The 22,828-nt window shown below is 39.5% G+C and overlaps 1 protein-coding gene across 1 annotated transcript in view; it reads right to left on the reverse strand.

Moving 5' to 3' along the window:
- The window catches only part of xpo1a (exportin 1 (CRM1 homolog, yeast) a), a 25,664-nt gene extending 3,678 nt beyond the window's left edge, over positions 1–21,986 (reverse strand). Inside the window, 24 exon segments of the mRNA XM_034187706.1 lie at positions 207–379; positions 584–752; positions 1,342–1,536; positions 1,744–1,850; positions 2,591–2,774; positions 4,529–4,663; positions 5,309–5,472; positions 5,667–5,823; positions 6,753–6,934; positions 7,076–7,232; positions 7,353–7,384; positions 7,387–7,546; positions 7,623–7,721; positions 7,723–7,770; positions 9,492–9,620; positions 10,503–10,622; positions 11,065–11,113; positions 11,843–12,024; positions 12,102–12,146; positions 12,229–12,290; positions 12,492–12,564; positions 18,085–18,186; positions 18,859–18,988; positions 21,513–21,986. Coding sequence (XP_034043597.1) covers positions 207–379; positions 584–752; positions 1,342–1,536; positions 1,744–1,850; positions 2,591–2,774; positions 4,529–4,663; positions 5,309–5,472; positions 5,667–5,823; positions 6,753–6,934; positions 7,076–7,232; positions 7,353–7,384; positions 7,387–7,546; positions 7,623–7,721; positions 7,723–7,770; positions 9,492–9,620; positions 10,503–10,622; positions 11,065–11,113; positions 11,843–12,024; positions 12,102–12,146; positions 12,229–12,290; positions 12,492–12,564; positions 18,085–18,186; positions 18,859–18,984 — 2,850 coding nt within the window. The 5' untranslated portion in view covers positions 18,985–18,988; positions 21,513–21,986.
- Between the last annotated feature and the right edge of the window lie 842 nt (positions 21,987–22,828).

Below are 22,828 nucleotides of genomic sequence, written 5' to 3' on the forward strand. Positions count from 1 at the left end.
AAAAACTGAATTAAAAATTTAAAAACAATAAAAGGCAACCATAAAATAAAAGACTAGACCATCACCTCCCCTAAAATCAAAAAGCACAGATTTGCAAAAAATCATGTATAACAATATTGAATAAGAAAAATCAGTGGTTAAAAAGTTTAGGACTAGGCAGGTTTTTTAAGAAAGCAATTCAGACATCTTAGAAATAAGTAAAAATCAATGTGGAACAGCAAATGTAAAGTGCAGGTGTGTTTACCTGCAGTGTGTGAGGTGTCTGTGACCACAGAGAAGATGTGCTGCAGGATGTCACAGAAATACGTCTGGTAGAAGCTCTGAGCTGCTGCCTCCTCTGAGGACACATTCTGCAGGAGCGTGTAGAGGATCTGCAGACCTGCAGGAAACACCCAGGCAAGACAGAAGTTAAACATCTACAGGAGGACTCAGCTCAACCCTTAGGAAGCTCCAAATGGAAACAGAGCAGAACTCTGACATTCTATTACAGGTCCAAGTCATGACCTTTACAGACAAGTCACTCCTAAAACTGACAGTAGACCTTTTCTGAGGTCCACTGTTTCCCTGTGGTTGTGTGACAGACCTGTGTCGGCAACATTCCGCATGGTGTGCTTGAAGGCCCAGATGATGGAGTCCAGGATCAGCTTGAACTGTGCGGGGGCGATGGACAGGAAGGCTGGAAAGCACTGGGAGGTGGATGCTTGAAGGAGGTAGAAGAAATGTGTCCTGTGTTCGGGGTATTCCTCAAAGTCCTGACAGCCCAGCAGGAAAAAAAAAAAAAAAAAAAAAAAAAAAAAAACGTTACAAAACCGTAACAAGTTACATTTTTCTCATTATAACAAGAGTACAGTCTGATAGATTTAATGTGCAGGTTTTTCCACCGAGTGTGCCGAGTTTAACAAGCAGACGTCCTTAAAACTTGGGGCAGGAAACCCCTAGAAAGACAGCTGACTGAATAATACAAGAGTAACAGATGGCTCCCAAGTCACATGACCAAAACAGGAGCTACCCACATCAGGACATCCAGAACCTGAACACGCACAACTCACTTTAAACAAATACTTCAAACATGTATACTTAGACATACCACTCTGTCAGATGTGACTTTTGCTACAACTAAAGTTAATCTTGTGTGCCTGTAGAGAGAATGTACAGTAATCATACACCATCATTTTTTATTATTATTAATTACATTTGAGTGGTTTTTGTTTTACTTTATTGCATTTTAACTTTGTAAATATTTTTGATCCTGAGAATATTTCTGCCCCAGCAGACTGAGAAGCCCTAATGAGTGCTGCTCTAGTTCTGACCAGCCCCCCCCTCGCCCACCGGAAAACACACCTTGTTGATCATGTTCAAAGTGCACTCAAAGACTGCATCAAAAATTTTGGGGATTTCGGCAGTGATGTGGACTCCCAGCTTGTTGACAATGGTTGCCATGGTGCTGAGGACCTCCGGCTCCCTGGCAGCTGGAACGTTCCTCTGATAGTCAATGAGCACTGCTTCCAGCAGCGGGGGCACAAAGTTTTCTGCCACCTGGGCCGCAGAAGAAAACACGAAAAAGTTGTTCATATTCATGCATGCTGAAGAAAATGAGATTTTATTTGCAGTACTTTTACACACAAGGTTTTTTGTGTAGCACAAATATTTTGCAAAGAGACATTCTTCTATTAACAGTAATAAATATGGAAAATAAGATAATTCTTCTTGGACAATTGTTAAAAAGAAAAAAGTCCATCTCACGAGCTGAGGATCGTTGGAGCGACTGACCCAGCCTGAGATCAGCTTCAGAGTCTCTCTCTTCACCGTCCTCATGCTCTTGATCAGTGGCTGTTTGGTCACCACCTCACCTGTTAATAAAGTAAAAAAAAAAAAAAAAAAAAAGTTAAAAAGGAACTACGTTGCAGACATAGCCAGCTCCTAAAATGTCATCATTCATGCATGGCAACCTTATTAATATGCAAATATTATGCAAAGAATTGTCTGAAAATGCAACCAGCTCATCAACTCCTGTAAATATCAAGTGTCCACTTGGTATGGTTATTGATTTTAAGAATGTGTCCACCAGACAGGTGTTGGCTGAAAACCAGACAGGAGAACCAGGTTCAGAACGCAGAGACATAAGAAGAGCAAAGTGGTTACAGTTACAGCAGCCATCACTCTAAATCTTCAGGACTATTCTTACAGTAGCCGCTGTCATTGATGCTCTGTGACTCAGTGGGTGTTGGTAGCTCCTCGTTCGTATCCTGGCCTGTCATACGAGACATGGTTCAAGTCTCTGGTGGAAAACTTTTTTTTTTTTTTTAACTCCCTTCATATCAACCAGCAATTCTGGTTTCAGTTATTCTTTGGGTTCACGCATCTCTAAGATCTGGTTTATTTAGCTATTTGAGGTTAAGGTTTAGGATGTCACGTCACTGCCATAATAATACCTACTAACACACAGTTACAGTTACCGTAGCGATATCCACAGCCTACATAAAGAAATCCATTCAGACAGGATGTCTGCTGATGTCACTTACTGAGGTTGCAGTTTAACGTCAGACAACAGTTTCACTGACATGCAGCCTGAGAGCGGACAATAACTGACCGTTACTCTGGATAGCTGATGAGATGTTTTCACTCAGACACTTGTAGACATTGAGCATATCCAGGTAAATCCGCCCCAGCTGGACTACAAAGGGGTGACCCACAGCTTTACAGGCCCTGACATTAGTTTTCAGGATGCTGGCCAGCTGACGCACTGTCTCTGCGTCCTTCAGGATGTCCACATTCTGTAGTACAGATTCATGTTCAAAGAAAAAAAGATGAGTAGACAGTTGAACATGAAACCAGACAGAAGTGAAAAACCTGTTTTTTTCCCCCACCTGTGCACATTTAAATGTTAATGACAAAACAGTCCAAAAATAATAAATCAATACATGCTGAAAAACCATATACAGTAGTGTTCAGAATAATAGTAGTGCTATGTGACTAAAAAGATTAATCCAGGTTTTGAGTATATTTCTTATTGTTACATGGGAAACAAGGTAAAAGTAGATTCAGTAGATTCTCACAAATCCAACAAGACCAAGCATTCATGATATGCACACTCTTAAGGCTATGAAATTGGGCTATTAGTAAAAAGAAAAAAGTAGAAAAGGGGGTGTTCACAATAATAGTAGTGTGGCATTCAGTCAGTGAGTTCGTCAATTTTGTGGAACAAACAGGTGTGAATCAGGTGTCCCCTATGTAAGGATGAAGCCAGCACCTGTTGAACATGCTTTTCTCTTTGAAAGCCTGAGGAAAATGGAATGTTCAAGACATTGTTCAGAAAAACAGCGTAGTTTGATTAAAAAGTTGATTGGAGATGGGAAAACATACGCAGCAAAAAATTATAGGCTGTTCATCTACAATGATCTCCAATGCTTTAAAATGGACAAAAAAAAAACCCAGAGATGCGTGGAAGAAAACAGAAAACAACCATCAAAATGGATAGAAGAATAACCAGAATGGCAAAGGCTCACCCATTGATCAGCTCCAGGATGATCAAAGACAGTCTGGAGTTACCTGTAAGTGCTGTGACATTTAGAAGACGCCTGTGTGAAGCTAATTTATTTGCAAGAATCTCCCACAAAGTCCCTCTGTTAAATAAAAGACATGTGCAGAAGAGGTTACAAGTTGCCAAAGAACACATCAACTGGCCTAAAGAGAAATGGAGGAATATTTTGTGGACTGATGAGAGTAAAATTGTTCTTTTTGGGTCCAAGGGCCGCAGGCAGTTTGTGAGACGACCCCCCAAACTCTGAATTCAAGCCACAGTTCACAGTGAAGACAGTGAAGCATGGTGGTGCAAGCATCATGATATGGGCATGTTTCTCCTACTATGGTGTTGGACCTATATATCACATACCAGGTATCATGGATCAGTTTGGACATGTCAAAATACTTGAAGAGGTCATGTTGCCTTATGCTGAAGAGGACATGCCCTTGAAATGGGTGTTTCAACAAGACAATGACCCCAAGCACACTAGTAAACCAGCAAAATCTTGGTTCCAAACCAACAAAATTAATGCCTCGTAGATGTAAAGAAATCATGAAAACTGTGGTTATACAACCAAATACTAGTTTAGTGATTCACAGGATTGCTAAAAAAGCAGTTTGAACATAATAGTTTTGAGTTTGTAGCGTCAACAGCAGATGCTACTAGTATTGTGAACACCACCTTTTCTACTTTTTTATTTACTAATAGCCCAATTTCATAGCCTTAAGAGTGTGCATACGATGAATGCTTGGTCTTGTTGGATTTGTGAGAATCTATTGGTACCTTGTTTCCCATGTAACAATAAGAAATATACTCAAAACCTGGATTAATCTTTTTTAGTCACAAGCACTACTATTATTCTGAACACTACTGTAGTACTGTAACTCCATTTTTAAAGTTAGATTTTGCCAAACTGTCATATTCTGCATTAGAGTCATATGTAAACGTTAGTAAAGCTGGAGAGGGACAGTCCCACATGCTGACAGTCACTGTGCTGTCTGTTACCTTGGTGGCCTGCTGGATGATGCTGTCCCACACCTGGTTTGGCAGCAGCATGTACTTCTCTATCAGAAGGTCCTGAACCGCCTGGTCCGTCTGAGCGCCAATCATATATCCCACTGCCTCATAAAATGTATGGACCTGCAGATGGCGACGAGGGGCGGGGCTTAGAGCTAATTTACACACCCACTCAATACAAAACCCTAGATCAATTTGATCATTAAAAGTGTGGAAACACACTTTAAAAAGACAGACCTAAACAGATCCCAGAATAAGGTGGTAAAACATTATTATTAATTAAAATATCAAAAAAATGGTACGTTATTTCAGAAGAGTAGATAATCTGCATGCTGATTAGGCACAGATGTGAGAGCTTGATGCTTATTACAAACAAAAGTTATTGTCAGCAAACTTGTGCTACAAGAAAGCTAAAGAAATTGTAAAATGGCTATAAAATCTTAATGTGATTTTTTCTGAAGGGGGCTGGGTAAATAAAATATTAACAGAATATGAGTAGAAAACTTTGTTGTAAAGAATCAGGCAGGAGAAAATCTGGAAAACCTGTAGGTTTAAAATAGTATGACAGATTAATACAAGTTTCACCAAGAAGGGCAAATTTATTGTTATTATTTTTAAACATTACAACTTTACCCTTGCTACCTTTTTTTTTTTTTAAATGTCACACACACACACACACACACACACACACACACACACACACACACACACACACACACACACACACACACACACACACACACACACACACACACACACACAGTGTACCTGCTGCGGCTGCAGGTCACAGATAATCGTGTTGATGTTGTTGAGGATCTCGTCAATGAAGGGCATCACCTCTCCCACCTGAACCTGGACAAAGTGCCGCCGACACTTCTGGGAGATTTTGATGAAGGTGTCACAGGCCATGTCCTGCACACCATCGTGGGTCTCTGTGTCACAACATGAGTTACAAAGAGACTCATTCACTCAGTTACAACTTAACCCTGCCACCAATCCCCAGCCAGATGAGCATGGACTGTGTGTTGCCACATCTGTATGGCGTGACACCATCAGGTTGATGAAGACGCTGGTGAATGTGGGGGCACAGTCAGGCTGCAGCAGTCTGAATGAGTGCGGTTCTTACCGTGCATGAACTCGAACAGCTTGTTGACAACCGTCTTCAGGAACTTCCAGTGGGCCCTGAGGAAGCGCGGGTACTGGCCCACGATGTACATGATGTTGGATGCTATGATGGCCTTGTTGTCTTTCCCCCTCTTCTGCTCACACAAGCCCAGCAGGTCCTGATAAAGCAACACGCACACCAGCCATACATACAGGCTGTTAAATGTTCAAATATTTTTCTTCAGCCTATTTTGTACCTTGAGGGGTAAACATATACAAGTTGCTCTGGAGTATAGATCGCATCTTTTTTCTGTACCATCAGCTCTATGAGATTTTTGTATACTGTTTGAGTGTACTTTTTATAATTGGCATTTATTCTTTTGTTGAAGTTTATTTTGTTTAGTGCTTTGATTCCTGGGAAAATGAGATACAAATAGCCATTATAATTACTATTAATGACAAATTTGTGATTTTTTTCGGCAAAAGTGACATATACTTTGAAATAATGTGTACTACAGCTTTCAAATTCAAATACATTTTTATTCTTCCCTATTTTGTAGTTCAAATTTAGGCAATGAAAACCAAAATGTGTCTTTTATTTTTCATTGTAAAGTCCATGTAGAGCTTCCTACTATAGTGTCTACCTTCACCTCAAGTCCTCAAGTTTTGATCCCTGTAATATTTCTCTATGGATTTTTTTTTTAATATAATAAATATAAAATCACACTTCTGAAAAGTGCTCCTGCACCATGTGGGTAAATAAGCTATGAGTGTAAATAAGACCAACAGCGTTATTAGTGACTGTCATGATGACGCACCAACACAAATTAAAGACTGATTTTCATAACATCCATGATCATCATTTCAGACTACATGTGTGGATCCATCTGCAGCTAAATATCAATACATCAGTTATTCTGACAGCCGATTAATCATTTTAAATTCTTTTCTTATGGATGAATTACTTGTAGAACTTCAAACTTACAATTGTACACCTGTATATAAAAAAAATTAAATCTTCACATCAGAGATTAAAACCACAGGACAGGTTGTTAATCTTCAAATATTTTCTTCAGCCTCGACTATGTGATGTTGGATTATTTTGTACCTTGATGACTGTGACCAGGAACCTTTTTTCATCTTCCTCATGCATGGCCCCGCTGATGGAGCCGATGGCCCAGCAGAGCATGTTCAGGTTCTTCCACGACCACTCGGTGCCGTTCACCTGGTTGTGCAGCTTCTCTGTCATTATGCGCTCAGTGTCGGCGTAGTCCAGGTGGGTCAGATACACTGTAGCCACACAAACATGGCACCGTTAAAGGTGTTTGTGTATAAGAACAGATTATAGCTTTCTTCTGTGGCAACATGTGGTTCTTTAAATCGGCAGACTGCCTCGAGAACGAGAGCTCGAATAAAGGAACAAACACGAACCCAGAGTCTCTCTCATGTTCTTATAAAGGTTGATGGCATCTGTGTCCTTCATGAACTCCCTCACGACCTCGCCCTGGTCGTTCTCCACCACCAGCACCTCCTCTGGTTTGGCCATGCGGCTCACCATCAGCAACGCACCTACAAGGTCACACAGGACCTCATGTTTAGTCAAAAACCAGTTTGAGGTCCACATCTTCACACAAGGAAAACAGCAAAGCCACAGTAGACAATGCTGCAGTAAGAAACGGCTAGAAATCAACTTCCTGTCGTCGTTGACCTGTGAGAGTACGGGCAGGTAGAGGTGTCTGCGGGTGGAACCTCAGACAGCAATGGTGTGGTAGAGGTGGAGAAAGGACTCTCCCTGTAGAGCTCCGCTGCCAGGTGGTTCCAGTACTCCAAACAGACCTTAAAGATCTCCGTCTCCTCCACCTCGGACACCAGCAGCATGTAATGGAGGGCCTGCAGGAGGACACAGCGTGTTAGACATTCCCAGTACCACTGAGAGGTGTTTTTAAAGCCATGTTAATATCTCACCTCGATGAGTGTCCTCTCGTAGATTGGGCTTCTTCTCGATGACTTGACCATGTTCTTTAAGGAAAGTGCAGAGAAACAGGCTGAGGTTCTGGATGAAGTTCTGCTCGTCATTGCTGCCCGTTTGCGTAGGCTGTCCTGATGTTGGTGCTCAGAGGCAGCATCTGAGCACAGACAGAATTATTCAACATGCTTCATTCCGACTCTCCTGCTGTACATCTTTAATAACAGTGACAGCCTGTGAAACTCTGGTTTTGCACAAACACAAACGTTGGGCCTCAAAAACTCATCAGTGAGGACTTCTAGCAGTATGTTCAGTGTGACATTCAGAAAGACATCCAAGGTTAAAGTGATAGGATTATTTTGTGATGAACCACAAAGACATGTTACATTTTATGGCAATAAACTGAATGGGATTAATTTTGGTGTTACTTCACACACTTTTGGTCTAATAACTTCCATTTGTTTATTCTCACAGACAGTGCTTCTGGAAACTTCTTGTGAGTCACACTGTGGTTGTCATGTTCTTGCTGGGAGAAAATTGTCAAAGTGACTAATTTCTTTACAGCTAAATTATGTAGTGTTAAAAAAAGAATTTAATTAATTGAGTCAACTTGAATTTGATGAACCACAGAATTTATTTGAAGTAAATATATTTCTACTGTGAGTTTATGTTCATCTTTGCCCCACTGCAAAATCAATTATCCCCAGCAGGAGAGCCAACCGCTCAAAGGCACTACAGCAAAATAATTCAAAAAATTTCACCATTAAAAAAAAATTAACTCTTTATGACCCAGCAAAAAACAGCAGCTCATATTTCCCAACAGCGCTGTTAAAAGCACCTTAAAAAAAAAAAGAATAAAAAATAAAAAAATTTGCCAATGAAACAAGTGAAAATTCACAATTTCAAATAAAAAAGAAAAAGAAAAAAATGAAAGCTTAGAAAACACATTTTGAACCGTTTTTTCTAATATTAGTAAGTGTTACATCTCGGAAAAATAACAGCAGCACAAAAAATGTTACAGAAAGTAAGAAATAAATAAACCATCCCAGTTATGACTCAAAAACAGATGTTTCCAAGACACCCTTAATATTAAAGATTCAGTATCAAAAAACTACATAAATTAGAAAAATATTTGTAAGATTTTGCATTTTCAGCAGGGTGGGTGGTTGTCATCCAGGATGAATGATGGGGAGGTGAATGCAGTGGGTTTCAAATTCCTGCCAGAGCAGAAAATGCACTGAGGGCCATTGGGCAAAGTCCTTTATTCCAAAGGTGCTCTTGCAGATGGAAAAGCACTAGAAATGAATCCGCTTGTTGTCCAAATACTTATGAACCAGAGCAGATGAGGAGGCTCACATGACTCACCAGGAAACCATCTCCAACTACATCGCTGAGTGACACACTGACATCATGTGCACAACTATGTGATAATGCAAATGTTTCACTGATGAATGATAAATTAAAATAAAAGCCTGTCAAAAAAAAAAAAAAAAAAGGTTAAAAGTCTACATACTCTAAACCAGCATTTCACAATACCACAATAAAACAAAGAAAGCACATTTTAAAAAGGTATTTGATAAATACATCAATACACTTAAAGTCCTGTCAGGCCATATTTTAAAACGACACTCAGTGCTGCTGATGTACAGCAGCTGTGCATTCTGGCTTACTGTCACATGAATGGAGCAATTCTTATATTATTAGTGCTTCTTCTGATTTTAATGGCACAAAATGTTTGCAGTGACAGAGATCTAGATGTCAGAAATACTGAACAAACAGAAGCACTTAGGCTGCTGGTACATTTGTTTAAAAATGCTACAATGAGTCTTTTTGCTGTGCACAGAGGTTGTGTTTTAGGAAGTGTGTTTAGCGTGCACGTACCTGTGTGAGCTGGGACATGGTGAGTGTGAACAGGTTGATAAACTGCTCCTCGTACTGACTGACGCTCACTCCAGAGATCTCCGTCAGACACTTCAGCGTCACGTTACGAAACATGGGCACGTTCAAGAACTAAAAGTTCAAACAAGGACAGTCAGTTTACTGCGAGAGCAGAAAAGTGTCACTTCAAGACTTTCATATTATTTTTAGTTAGAAAGCCTTTTTGTCCTCATCATCACTGATTTGTTGGATTATCAGTTATTCGCAAATCCAAATAACATGTTTTCAATAAAAGAGGAATATTTCTAAGAAAAGTAAGCATTTTGTGCAGAATTTCTCACCTGCCACAGCTTCATAGTGGAGTGGAGCAGAGGAGAATTTTCAGAAAACAACTGATCCCGTCTGGACTCGAGCCTCATGGATCTCCTAACTTGCTGAAATTTCAAGTCTTCCTTAGAAGAGAATCTTTCTCTGCTCCACTGCACCGTGAAGCTGTATAACCGGTGATGGAAGACAAAACTTGCAGTTTGTCCAATCACAGAAGCCAGTAAGTGCTTCAGTGTCGTCTGGCTGTCTTGGCGGCTTCCCTCGCTCGTCCTCTTCTTGCATGGTCAATTTTTGAGAACTTCCTCCACCAGACAGATTTAGCATGAAGTACCATCTATCCATTCCCTGACTTATCTAAATAAAACTGGCTGTAAAAGTGATGACTTAGTTGTGTTATGCTTAAAGCTGTCCATACTTACGCAAGCCATTGTTCTGACATTTTTTACATTTTGATTTTTATGTCAAGTTGTGAAGATTAGTATTCACTGTGAGTTTGAAGGGCATCATTTAAACAATTTAAATACAAAGAAGCCCCCGCAGGTTTTATTTTATTAATGAACTACAAAATTCCAAACTATGTAAAAGCTCAAGGGTACACAGGTTTCAGTGACCACAGCAGAATCTGGTGCTTAAATTCCTCCAGCTAATTTCTTCATTAAAGGGTTTGAACCAGTGTGATCAGTTTACCTTGTAGATCAGAGTGTTTATGAGTTTGGTTTCAAAAATGTATCCCAGAGGAATCCAGTTCAGGAAACGAAGAAGAGTCTCCAGTGTGGCATGTACCAGGAAAGGATTCTGGGAGTTTTCCTGCAAAGAAGCAGAAGGTAAAGGTGATGATGGACTGTCCCACTGATTATTATGTCTGCCAAGGTCGTAATAAAATCATTGGTGTTTGTTTGTCTGGTACCAGGATTACATCAAAACTAGTAAATGGATTTTGCCAAAATTGTCACCACAGATAGATACTAGGCGACAGAAGAACCCATTAAATTTTGGAGGTGAACTGGTTCCGAGTCCGGATTCTGGATCAAGTTATACTTTATATAGGCTTTGAAGGATTACCTCTAACTACTGCAGGGATTCTCACCAAATTTTCACCACAGATGCATATTAGGCCATGGAAGAGTCCACTGAATTTTGGGGGTGATCTGGATCCGGATTGGCGGACCCCAGAAATCTCTGATTGCTCTTGTTAAACATAGAATAGGGGATGACTGGACAGACTGCCCCGTGTTCGGTGTTGTCTTACCATCACAAACTGGCACAGCTGGAATATCTGAGAGAACTCGTTGCACATACTGGAAGAAGAAGAAAAAAAAACAACAACAACAAAAAACAAAACAGGACAAGTCATCAGTGACAGAAATTAGCGCAGCGGATGTCAGGAGTCTGTCACCAAGTCATTTATTTATTTGATGCAAACTGAAAATGTCGTCAGTATACAATAAACGTCAGACTAGCAGTTACTGAGGAGGATCACTTGCATTGTGAAGCAGCATCAGCTTCAACATTGTGGCCACGTGGGGCATTTCTCTACGTATGATCCAGCACATAGGAGCCTCAGCATTGAGGATTCCAGTGTCTGGAGGAGGCCAAGAACACACCCACACTCCCACCTGGCTGCAGCAGACAGTCCGTCACTTCAGAGATATGAGGATGGACCGGTCGTCTGCCTGGTGGATTGCGGTGAAGCGTGGCACCAGCGCAGCCCCAGACATGACTTCAATAAAAGTTTGGATCTGCTTTCAGTTTCCTTCTACGGTAATTAACCATTTTACCTGGTTGACTGATATAAACTACTTTAAAGCCTTTAGACTTCTTCAAACGCGTTTTACACTAAAAGCCAGGTACAATTATTTCAAACTAGTTTTGAGCTCTTTACAGAAAATGTAAATTGTAAACTGACTTTTATGCTAATTTGGTTTTAAGCTATTTTACAACCTGAAGGACTTTGAAACCTCTTTTCAGGTCATTAATTCACTGTTGCTCTTTTTTTTCTTTTTTAAATGGCTGTAATCATGTCTTACCTGTCTTTGAGGTGCTTTGCTTTCACCTGGGTCATCTGGCCACTGGAGAAGTCAAAGACCTCCTCGCTGAGCAGTTTCAGAATAATCATGTTGTTCTGACAGAGGCTCTCACTGGTCCGACTCGCACCCACAATGTCACTGATAAATGTGGGCCAGTGTTTGGGCCACTCCTGCTTCAGGATCTGGACCAAGCCAGAAAGCAAAACTGACACACAGATCTGACTGGTCTCTGGCCCCCCACCAGAGTATGATTATTTACCTGTACAAGGATCATGTTGAGTTTTGAAATGTAAACGCCGTCTTTCTGCAAAGAAAGATTAAGAGGTGAAGAATTCATACAGAGCAACGAGTTAGCTGTGAGAAGTGCAGAATTCAGGTCACCTCACCTCCATGTTCGCGTTATCTGACGATGTCTTAATAATCAACCCAACAACGTACTTCTTAATTCCTGAAAATACATGCACATTTTTATTAGATTTTTTATATATATATATATAAAAGCTTTACTGACCAGCAGCATTAAATAAGAAACCATCTTTGTAAATGCTACTTTGTGTGTCACACTTTGATGAGACTTCTGCTGCAATTTGTTTTTATATAAATACAAATAAATTGAAAATAATCTTGTTGATTGTCAAAATGACATTACCATCACACTGATTTCTTGGTAGAATCTTCCAGCGGGTTTTGATGACTGCTTCCAAAATCTGCAGAGCAAAAAAACTGAAAGCAGAGCAAAAAACTGAGCTGGTAAATATAAAAAACACATTCGAGATTTGTCCCAGCATGTCCACTTGGTGACATCACACCACCATAAGACCAGATATAAAGATTTTCTTTTCAAAAGGACAAGCAAATGTGATAGAGTCAAACAGTTGAGCTCATTCAAGGCTCAGTTTAGAACCCAGGGTTGGGTGTAGAACCCAACCTACAGGGATTTTTGAAGACCAATACAAATATTGGAGTAAAATTTTTTTTTACAATACCGACATAGCTGCCAATATATACATAAAAATTGGCAATGATTACCAATATTTCATTATCAAATGACAGACAAAGGTTTGATGTTTTGCAGTTTAAACATGAACTTTATTATAGAAACAGCACAAACAACCAACATACATCACAGTGCCTTCACTCAGATTGTCAGTCGGCTGCGTCGCATCACTCAACATTTGCAGAAAACAGACTTTGCATCTATTGTGGTCCCACCTAGCTCACGGCATAACGACCACGTCTCTCTACTCGCTGTAAAAAGCCCACTCTGAGTGAAAATGAATGGCAGCTGGTCACTTTGCCTCTGTCTCTAGTGTGACCAAAGGGTGACAGGGTTCCAGCTATGCTTGACAGAATGCTGTTGGAGCAGCCTCTGTTGGCCAAATTATGAAAGGACACCACTTCTATCTGCCAAAGTGCCAAGTGCCCAATCTGATGTATAACTATGGTAACTATTCTTCCAAATGTGGGACTTCATTCCCTTAATGGTCAGTTTGTAACATGGAAACTTTTCCCATCCGGAAATGTCAAAATTTAGGAATGTCTTCACTACCATATGAGGGGAATTTGTTTCTCTTCATTTTCTAACATGGCAATGTGAACATTTACTGATCAGACAAACTGAGCAATTTGATGACCCAGCTTTGGGGTTGGGGATCCCCCCCACCTCTATTGTAGCCATTTCAAAAATTAAATAGTCCAAAATAACTGTCAGATAAGGAACATAATTATTAGTTGCGGTTTAAAGATAGAAATTAAAATTACAACGGTGTGGTTTGGAAGGAGTGAGATGGTTCAGTAAATTTTTAATTTACCATCTCTACTAACTGATTAATATTAATAGCAGAAAAGAGTGAAACAACCACAAATAAAAGTCCCTGTTTGTCAGGGTTTTTTTTTGTTGTTTTTTTTAAATCTGAAAATCAGAACAAAAAGTTTGTAATTTACTGTTTGTTTTTATTCATTTAGGAAAAATTCTGAATATTATTTCAAGACATGACAGTTTTTCTCTCTCGTTTTTTTTTTTTTTTTTTTTTTAATTGACTGACATCTGAATACTTTTGTTGGTTCCTTAAAATGTAGTTTTGGGAGACAGCACAGCCCCTTGAGTATTAGGAAACTCGTGATGGTGCTTCCACCCACTGCAGCATTTCTGTTTCTGCTCTACCAGCAGAGACAGTGACTCAATCTTTAGTCTGGTTTATCCTTTTCAAAGTTGGTAATAAACTGTACAAAGTTTCTATAATGAGTTGGAATGGCATATGAGTCCAGAATGTTTTAGAAGTGAACCTTAGACCTCGACAATTTTTAGAAGAACTCAACCCTTTAATTTCCTGTTAATTACGTAATTTTTTTGTGTTAATTTTAATTTACTGTCTTAATGCATTTCTAAATTGTTTAGGTTCTTGTTATCATATACACGCTATTATTTTATTATTTCTTCTATTTTGTCATTTGATTTTTAAATGGACCACAACAGAAATAAGTGTTTTCAATTTCTTGTGCAGCCACGTATTTTTAAACATATTTACAATTACATTATGCACTTACATTGAACTTACTAAATAAAGTCATGCATGCATACGTGCTTTAAATACAGTATATAGATGATTTACCACCCCCTGCTGGAATGGCATGAGTCCAGAATGTAATTTATCAACATCCATTGTTCAGTGTTGTTAGCTAATATCCGTAGTTACGGAACATTAATAGGACTAAAAAATTTAAATATTAGTCCTATTAATGTTCCGTTTTCACAGCGTTCATCCTTGAACCAAAATACATAAGCATACCAAATGGCAAATGTCAGTTTGTCAGTGACAGAAGTTGCATGCACGCACAACTTTTAGTCTTTTCTGCATTTTGCCACAAGCAGGTGCGTCTATTTTTACACACCCACAAACAGAGACAGTGGCAGAAGACATCAAATGCACTACAGCTCTCACTCATGTAATGGCAACATGACACTTAACCAACTGAATTACAAAAACACAAACACTGTTAAACTAACGAACAACAATAACATTAAAACCCCAAAACCTGAACTCCCATGGTACACAGTAGCATAACATCCATTGTTAGCAAATTTTACCAATTTCTACAAAAATATTAGTCAACTTTCCATTTTGGTGGCATTCATCCTTGACCTAAAATACATAAGCATACCAGACGGCAAATGTCAGCTCTCCCCAGTTTGTCTGTGATCAAAGCTCCATGCACATCAACACAAACAGAGTAACTTGGCTTAGTCCATGGGCCAAGCAGATTTTCGATGCCACTTAAGGTGACCAAACAACATTTAGAATCCAGCCTCAGTGTACCATGGCCTACACAAAAATGCAGTACAGCAATCCCAGGGTGGCAGCTGTAGCCAGGTAGGGGTCAATGAAGAATACACAGGGATCAAAATGTAAAAATGCTTCAATCATGTTGAAAACAAAGGTCAATTTCAGTTTGTATAGGGGTCAAAGGTAAAGTTGCTCCAATTCAGTAAAAAAAAAAAAAAAAAAAAAAAAAAAAAAAAATGCAAATTATTGTTTGGGTTAATAGGACGGTTTGGAGACAAAGTCAGAGACATGTACAGAGGAGGGACCCAGGGTATATAGGGAAAAGGATGCTGAGGATGGAGCCACCAGGCAGGAATAGAAGAGGGAGGGCAAAGAGGAGGTTTATGGATGTGCTGAGGGAAGATATGCAGGTGGTTCAGGTGGAAGATACAGAGGACAGGGTGAGATGGAAATGGCTGATCTGCTGTGGTGACCCTAATGGGAGCAGCCAAAAGACAAAGAAGATTGTTTGGGTTAATAGGGTTCTAAAAAGGAATAGTTTGCACCATGTATCATGCTTCGTTATGTTACAGGGTAACATATGTCACATGTCATAGAATCCAATGGACATCGACCTTGTTTGACATTTACTTTGGAGACCAAACATTCAACATAGTCAAAACTATTCCATTTATTAATCTGTTTATTTCAACCAATAATCTGCATCATTTTTACTGAAATTGGAGCAACTTTAACTTTTGACCCCTGTACAAACCAAAACTGACCTTTGTCACCATTTTTGCTGTTTTTACCCCATAACATTCAGTCATAGGTGGTCCAGACTATACCTCAGGGCTGTGAAATGAAAACTGTGAAATCCGAGGAAAATTTGAAGGGGGTCTGGGGGCATAGAGCCCAGGAACCGGGGTCTCGGGCCCCGTGGGATCCCAGAAACCAAATTCATTTTTTAATCTAATGATACATTTTCAGCATCTCCTTGAACTTAAAATCTCAAAATTCATGCATATTTAAATGACCCTGTATTCAACCTTTCATTTGACATGTCAATGATGATGTTGAAATAACAGAATATGACGTGGAAGTAGAACCTGAAATGAATTTCCTTTTAATTGTAAACCAAATTATGCATCAACTCAGAACAATTAAACTACATGAAATTCATGAAGACTGAAAAGACTGTTAAAGCATTTCAAAAACCACAGCTAAAGCTTGGAGAATATTTTGAAAATCTTGGTAAAATATCAATAACATACCCTATAGTAAAAAAGTCACATATTGTTGTGTAAATTCCTGTAAATCCACTCAAAGCCACAGTGTCTTTTTTCCCATGAAAAAAGTCTTTCAGGTGTGTTGATGAAGCCAGCGACAATTCCACGGATTCTTGTCCTTATCAGACTTTTTCAAACAGTCTTTTCCTCGCCATCTTCTCTCTGTTTCGACGTCGCTCTGTGACACAGACATGCTGCACAAGTCTCTTTTAAAAACTTTAGAGCTCTAAAAGTTTGCGATGTCCACATGCTATGTTTAGCTTAAGCTTTACGCAGGAGCCACAGAGCGTTGCGGCAGCAACCAACCAGTCCTGCTTTATGACAACTGTCGCAACAGCCAGGCTTTTTTCCCCTCGAAACTCCACGGATCTGAGAACACTGATTTGTATCTGTAACACACAGATCAGTGTCCGCGGACCGCCGTAGTCTTAAATAACTTGCACAAGGTTGTAAAAAAAAAAAAAGAACACTTTGCAACAGACATTAAAAAAAAAAAAATAAAAAAAAAAAATCAGTGACAATAACACTCCCCTCCTTTCCATGATGAAATCTGCAGAATTTCACGGATCCGCGGAGTTTTTACAGCTCTGATACCATCTTGGAATGGTTATAAGCAGACAATCAATCAATCAAACAACATTTATTTATAAAGCGCTTTACAGCACCGACTGGTGTCCAAAGTGCTTAACATTAAAAACACAAATTTACAAATAAAACACATATAAAATAAAATTTTAAAACAACACATAAAAAAGAACATAAAAATAACAGAACATGTCACCTCCCCACTAAGTGTTAAAAGCCAGTTTAAATAAATAAGTCTTTAACTTAGATTTAAAAAGTGCTAGGTCAGGAATAGTACGTAACTCAAGAGGTGTAGCTCATTCCACAGTCTGGGGCCAGCTACCGCGAAAGCATGATCACCCCAGCGTTTATATCTTGACCTTGGAACATCTAAGTAAAGCTGGCCAGACGCCCTTAACGTCCTACTGTAGGTGCGCAAAGTTAAAATTTCAGACAAGTAGGGAGGTGCAAGGCCATAAATAGCTTTAAAAACAAACATTAAAATTTTAAATCAATTCTAAAACGAACTGGAAGCCAGTGGAGTGAGTATAGGATGGGCGCAATATGCTCACGTCTAGAAGTGTTTGTCAAAAGACGAGCAGCAGCATTCTGCACCAACTGGAGACGCACAAGAGACGACTGATTAATGCCCGCATAAAGTGCATTACAATAATCAAGTCTGGAGCTGATGAAAGCATGAATGGCCGTCTCAAGATCACGTCTACTGAGAAAGTGCTTTATTTTAGCCAAGAGGCGAAGTTGGAAAAAAATATAACTATACCACAAATAATGTGGTATAGTTTTCAACATGATTGGAGCATTTTTACATTTTGACATCTGTGTAATTCTTCATTGACCCCTAACTGGTTACAGCTGCCACCCTGGGATGGCTGTACTATATTTTGTGTAGGCCATGGCACAGTGAGACTGGATTCCAAGTGTCGCTTTGCCATCTTAAGAAATACCAATTAGGTCAAATTGATGACTGGCTCATGGACTAATTATAATATATATAAACAGAACTGCTGCTAGATTTGATCATAAACACACACACACACACACACACAAAACCATCACAAAAAGGCAGTTCAACTTTTTAAACTTGTTTTTCTGTGTATGTCCCTACTTTAGTTTTCATGTTCTGTGAGAACTCCAGGATGGTATCAACCCTGGTCCAGGCGTCTGGATGGTCCTTCAGGTTGGTGAGCACTTCTTGAGCCACTCGTTGCTGCAGGAGATCAACAGACAATATCTTCATTACCTGATATCAGCGTTTTAAAACCTAAGCCTTGTTAAAATTTTTTACTTGCTTTCTTTTCAATAACTACTCTACATAAACAATGCAGATCACACTGAAATTATTACGGTCATCTTTTGTTTTTTTAGAGGTGCTATTTTATATAAGTGATTTTAGGGAGCAAATTGTAATTCGTAATAGACTGGAAAACTTGGAACCGTGTCCTTTCCCAGCACATGTCATTGCGATATGTTTGCTATCTTAGCAATGAGATGTCAGTATGTTGACTTTCCTTTGTATGCTTTTGCATTTTTAACGCTTCACAGCACAAGAAAAATGACGTTACTGCCATGTAAGAGTACAAATACTCCCAGCGTAATGTATATAAATATATCTGGAAGAAAAAAAAAAACAAACCTAAACATCTCAATGATGTTACACTCACCTGAAGTAAATGAGCAGCAAAACCAGAGGGATTAAAAATGACAAAATAAGTAATAAAACTGCAAATGAGTCATCAAATGGGTTTGCAATGACCCATATGTGATAACCATCATCATGTGGTTTAGGTTTTACAGGATAGTTGACTCAAGCACATTACCATCATTTTCCCATCTTAGAAGATCAGTGAAGATCTGACCCTGAACCTCCCCACGTACTGACCTGGGATCCAACGTCATGGTACATGGAGTTGACCACATTGTCCAAAAGGTTGATGTCCAGTTTCTGACTGAAGTCCAGCAGCTGTCTGGCTGGGTGATCCGCCAACATTTTCATTTCAGCTGGCATAGAGCTGCAGGATGGGGAAGGCGTTACTGCTACAGAAGCAGCTACTGTTACAACTAATTATTACTTAACTGTGGTTTACCAAATGAAACCAGTTATAGCAGACTAAAGCCCTTTGTGTTCATCTATTCCAAAGACTCAAGTGTCTACCATGCAAAGATTAAGTTCGTAATTGAAAAAAGTACACTACAACAATTTACAAAGATCCCAAACTAAAGAGCCGATAATACAGAAAAAGGTGCAACTTTAATTTAAACTACAAACTTCTGAAAAGCATCATAATTATTGTTACATACAAAGAAATCTAATAACTTTTAAAGTAGACCTGCATTGAAATAAATGTGGTCAGATTTCAGAAAGAAATAGCTGATATGTATTTATAAGACCCTTGTGAATGCAGTAAAGTAAATCTGTAAGCCCAAATTTGTAATTCAGCGGAGAAATCTTCGTTTTAAAAATGACAAACTTGCAGCTAAAATTTAGCCCTCTGTGAAAACAGTTTGTACAGCCGTATCATTTCCATGACGTCAGGGACAAGACGACGTGCTCCCGCCTTCAGTCCGATCCCGCATTGAAATTGATTTTATCTGTTAGTAATGTTACTTATACACGTCCTGGTTTCAACATCCAAAAGTAAGCTGCAATGAATGTGAGATACAGATCTGTGTGCTCAGATCAGCAACGACATCGACAGCGGGCGCCGTTCTTCCTCTCCCGCTCTCTGCCTCCGCTACGCTTATTAAGTCTGCGGGCTCGTTAACGAGCTCATTAACCGCCGACGCGGGCCACTCACACTGCCCGAGTCTGCTTTGCAGCCGGTGTTGTGTCAGATTCAGCGCACAACACCGGCATCACCTCTCTGTCTACTGAATGGAGCTGCAGCACACTTGGCACAAGTCCTGAGATTACGCTCGCTGTTTTAATGCGAAGCGGCCGGTACACCTGTTGCTGCAAGGACAGACTTCTTGCGGCAAAATCCACAGCACCGCACGTCTCGGAAATCGGAGACCCAGAGCTCCATGGACGCTGAGAGAGGTTTATATATTTTTAATGACTGGGATTCTTTGCGGGTCTCACCTCCATATCCCGCGATGGTACCGGAGGCGAAAGACAGTAGATTTTCATTGCGGACACCACTCAATCAAAACAGGCGTATGAAAAAGTCCCCCAAAATAATTTTCAAGCACAAATAAAGAAATGTGTACTCACCAAACGTGCCACAAGACAATATGAAGTTAAAAAAAAAAAAGTAGATCCTTCCGTATAAGACAAGAAAAAGGTGCAGATGCAAACTGACGTAAATCCACAAATTACAATTGGCGCAATGCATGCTGGGAGAGGGTCTTGTCTGTGACGTCTCTGCAGCGTCCATGATGAGAGGGACAATTTGTGGAGGGCTAAATATTAGCTGTAAATTTGTCATTTTCAAATGAAGATTTCTCCATTGAATGACAGATCTGGGCTTGCAGATTTATTTTACTACATTCAGAAGGATCTCGTGTAAATGTAAGCCATTTTTTGTTCAAAAAAATCTGACTGCATTTTTTTCAATGCAGGTCTCCTTTAAAGCTAACTGGCACTGAGCTGGCTCTGCCCCTTTAAGCTGTATAATTACCATGTGAAGCAGCAATAGGAGGTGCTTGTGTCTGCGGATAACTTAAAAACAGCATAACAGATTTCCTTCAAACTTGGCAGGAATATTGCTTGGATAGATATCTAGAGGTGACTATATTTTGGAGTAGTCTCATGAAAGGTCAAGAAAGGCCGACTTGTACTCCAGTGCGACATACGAGTTTTTCCTCTTCAAGAGCCTTTTTGTTTTAAACAGGTGCGACTTGTACTCCAGAACATGCTGTAGTAACCATGTTTGCAGAATAAGGATACCTTTGCTGGTATAACCCTGTTAGCTTTACGAGACAGTGATGTTCAGACAGGACATACAGCACAGGGGTAGTGGCCAAGGGGTTAAGTGCACGTTTCCAATGTGGAAGGTTCCCGGTTCACACCCCACTCATTTCATGTGGACGTAAGAGAAAAATAAGATCCTTCTGAAGTCTCCAGGACATTGGATAACTGAGCTGGGAAGTGGTGTATGAGTAGACACCTGGTCAGTAAAGTGACCTTACAAGAGTTCATCCCCATGACACTGTTTTTACTGTTTAACTGATTGTACTGATTTCCATTGTGGTCCTTCAACACTCTCCAGTCCAGGTGGGGGCGATAAAGCACCAGCGAGACTACAGACCACCAATAAATGCAGAAAATAAGAACTTCCGCCTTCTATTGAATTGTAAAAGAAGAAACAGCACCACCGTGTGGCTACTTCACTTTAAAGCTATAACAACAACAATTATTGTTGGAGCTCCTTGAGAACGTGAGGATAAAACATCGTATGAAAAAGTGTCGCTGTTCTGTTTAAATAACTTATGCCACATTTACTCGTTCAATTTTCTTAACACTTCCCAGCGTGATGCGGGCTAGCGTTAGCTCATCCTCATCCTGGCTAAGTCTGGCGTTGCTTACAAACTTACCTGGTAGTTGTAGTCTTTTTTGGCGAAAACAGGACTGATTTTTTTTTTTTATCTGAAGACGGCGTTTGACGTTATCTCATGGCACAAATTCAACCAGTTACTCACAAAAAGATCAGGCGATCGAGATTTCTTTTTCACGTCGGAAGAGAAAAAAAATTATCGCAGCTGTTTCAGAGACTCTGAAACATACCTACGTTAGCTAGAATAACTTCCAGAACGGTAAAACAACTTAGAACATTAATGGGAGAGAAAGAACAAAATAAATTCACCGGGTCAGCTCTATGAATTAACAGAAGCTAAACTAATAGCAGACACGTGAAGCAGAACTTCGTCTGATAAATACTAAAGTGAAACTGAATCGTTTTATTTGTTTTAATGTCCAAAAATGTGCTCGTCCTCCTCACGCACATTCACACAACAGACCGGCCTGAAACCGGTTCAAACCGGGATCTTCATGCTCGACGTTTCAGCCCGACCCGCGCGCGCGCCGCCTAAAATTTAGACTCTGGATCCACCCACATGACATTTGGTTGGCTGCCCCAGAAAGACGTCATAGTTTGTCATTCGGCTGGGTGGAGTTTTTTCTTCATGTAAATATTTTGTTAGTAAATACAAACATATCAAATGATAATTATATATATATATATAAAAGTAGGAATTACACAATACAAAGAACCCTATTGATATTATGCGGCTTTATTTGAACAGTGAAAAAATGTTCAAGTAAATTTTATGTTAACATTTAATATTCAAAACTTTGGGGTCTGGTCCAAGACCAACATATTGGATCCACTGTGGTGACCCTGAATGTAAAAAAAAAAAAACAAGCTGAAAGAACTTACAACTGTAATAATTTATTTGGTAATATCAAACTGTATTAGAGTGGATCCCACAACGTGACACGTTCTCACAAATAACCAGTCGTGAATTTTACTCCTCAATCAAGTGAAGAAGTCATAAAAAGTCATAATAATGGAATGTGAAAATGTATTTAACTGGCCCTCTGCTCAGATTTACATTGAAGTGGCGTCTGCTTTTGCTGAAGATGGAGAATTTGTGCACAAATCCTGATTTGACCAATTTGCTGCTTGTAATATGTTTAATTGGGATTATAAGAAACAGAGATTCTGTTCAATTACATCTTATTATACAACAAAATACGTTTTTGTAAACACTGATTACAAAAAAAAAACAAAAACTGTTGGTCAAGTTTTGATTCAAGCACAACAGCTTTTTTGTTTGTGGTTGGTTCAGAAGCAGAAATAAGTATTTTACAGTGACTAATCACATTCTTCACATAATAAACCAATATCACA

The sequence above is a fragment of the Thalassophryne amazonica genome, chromosome 15, assembly GCF_902500255.1.
Source record: "Thalassophryne amazonica chromosome 15, fThaAma1.1, whole genome shotgun sequence".
In the NCBI taxonomy this organism is placed as follows: domain Eukaryota; kingdom Metazoa; phylum Chordata; class Actinopteri; order Batrachoidiformes; family Batrachoididae; genus Thalassophryne; species Thalassophryne amazonica.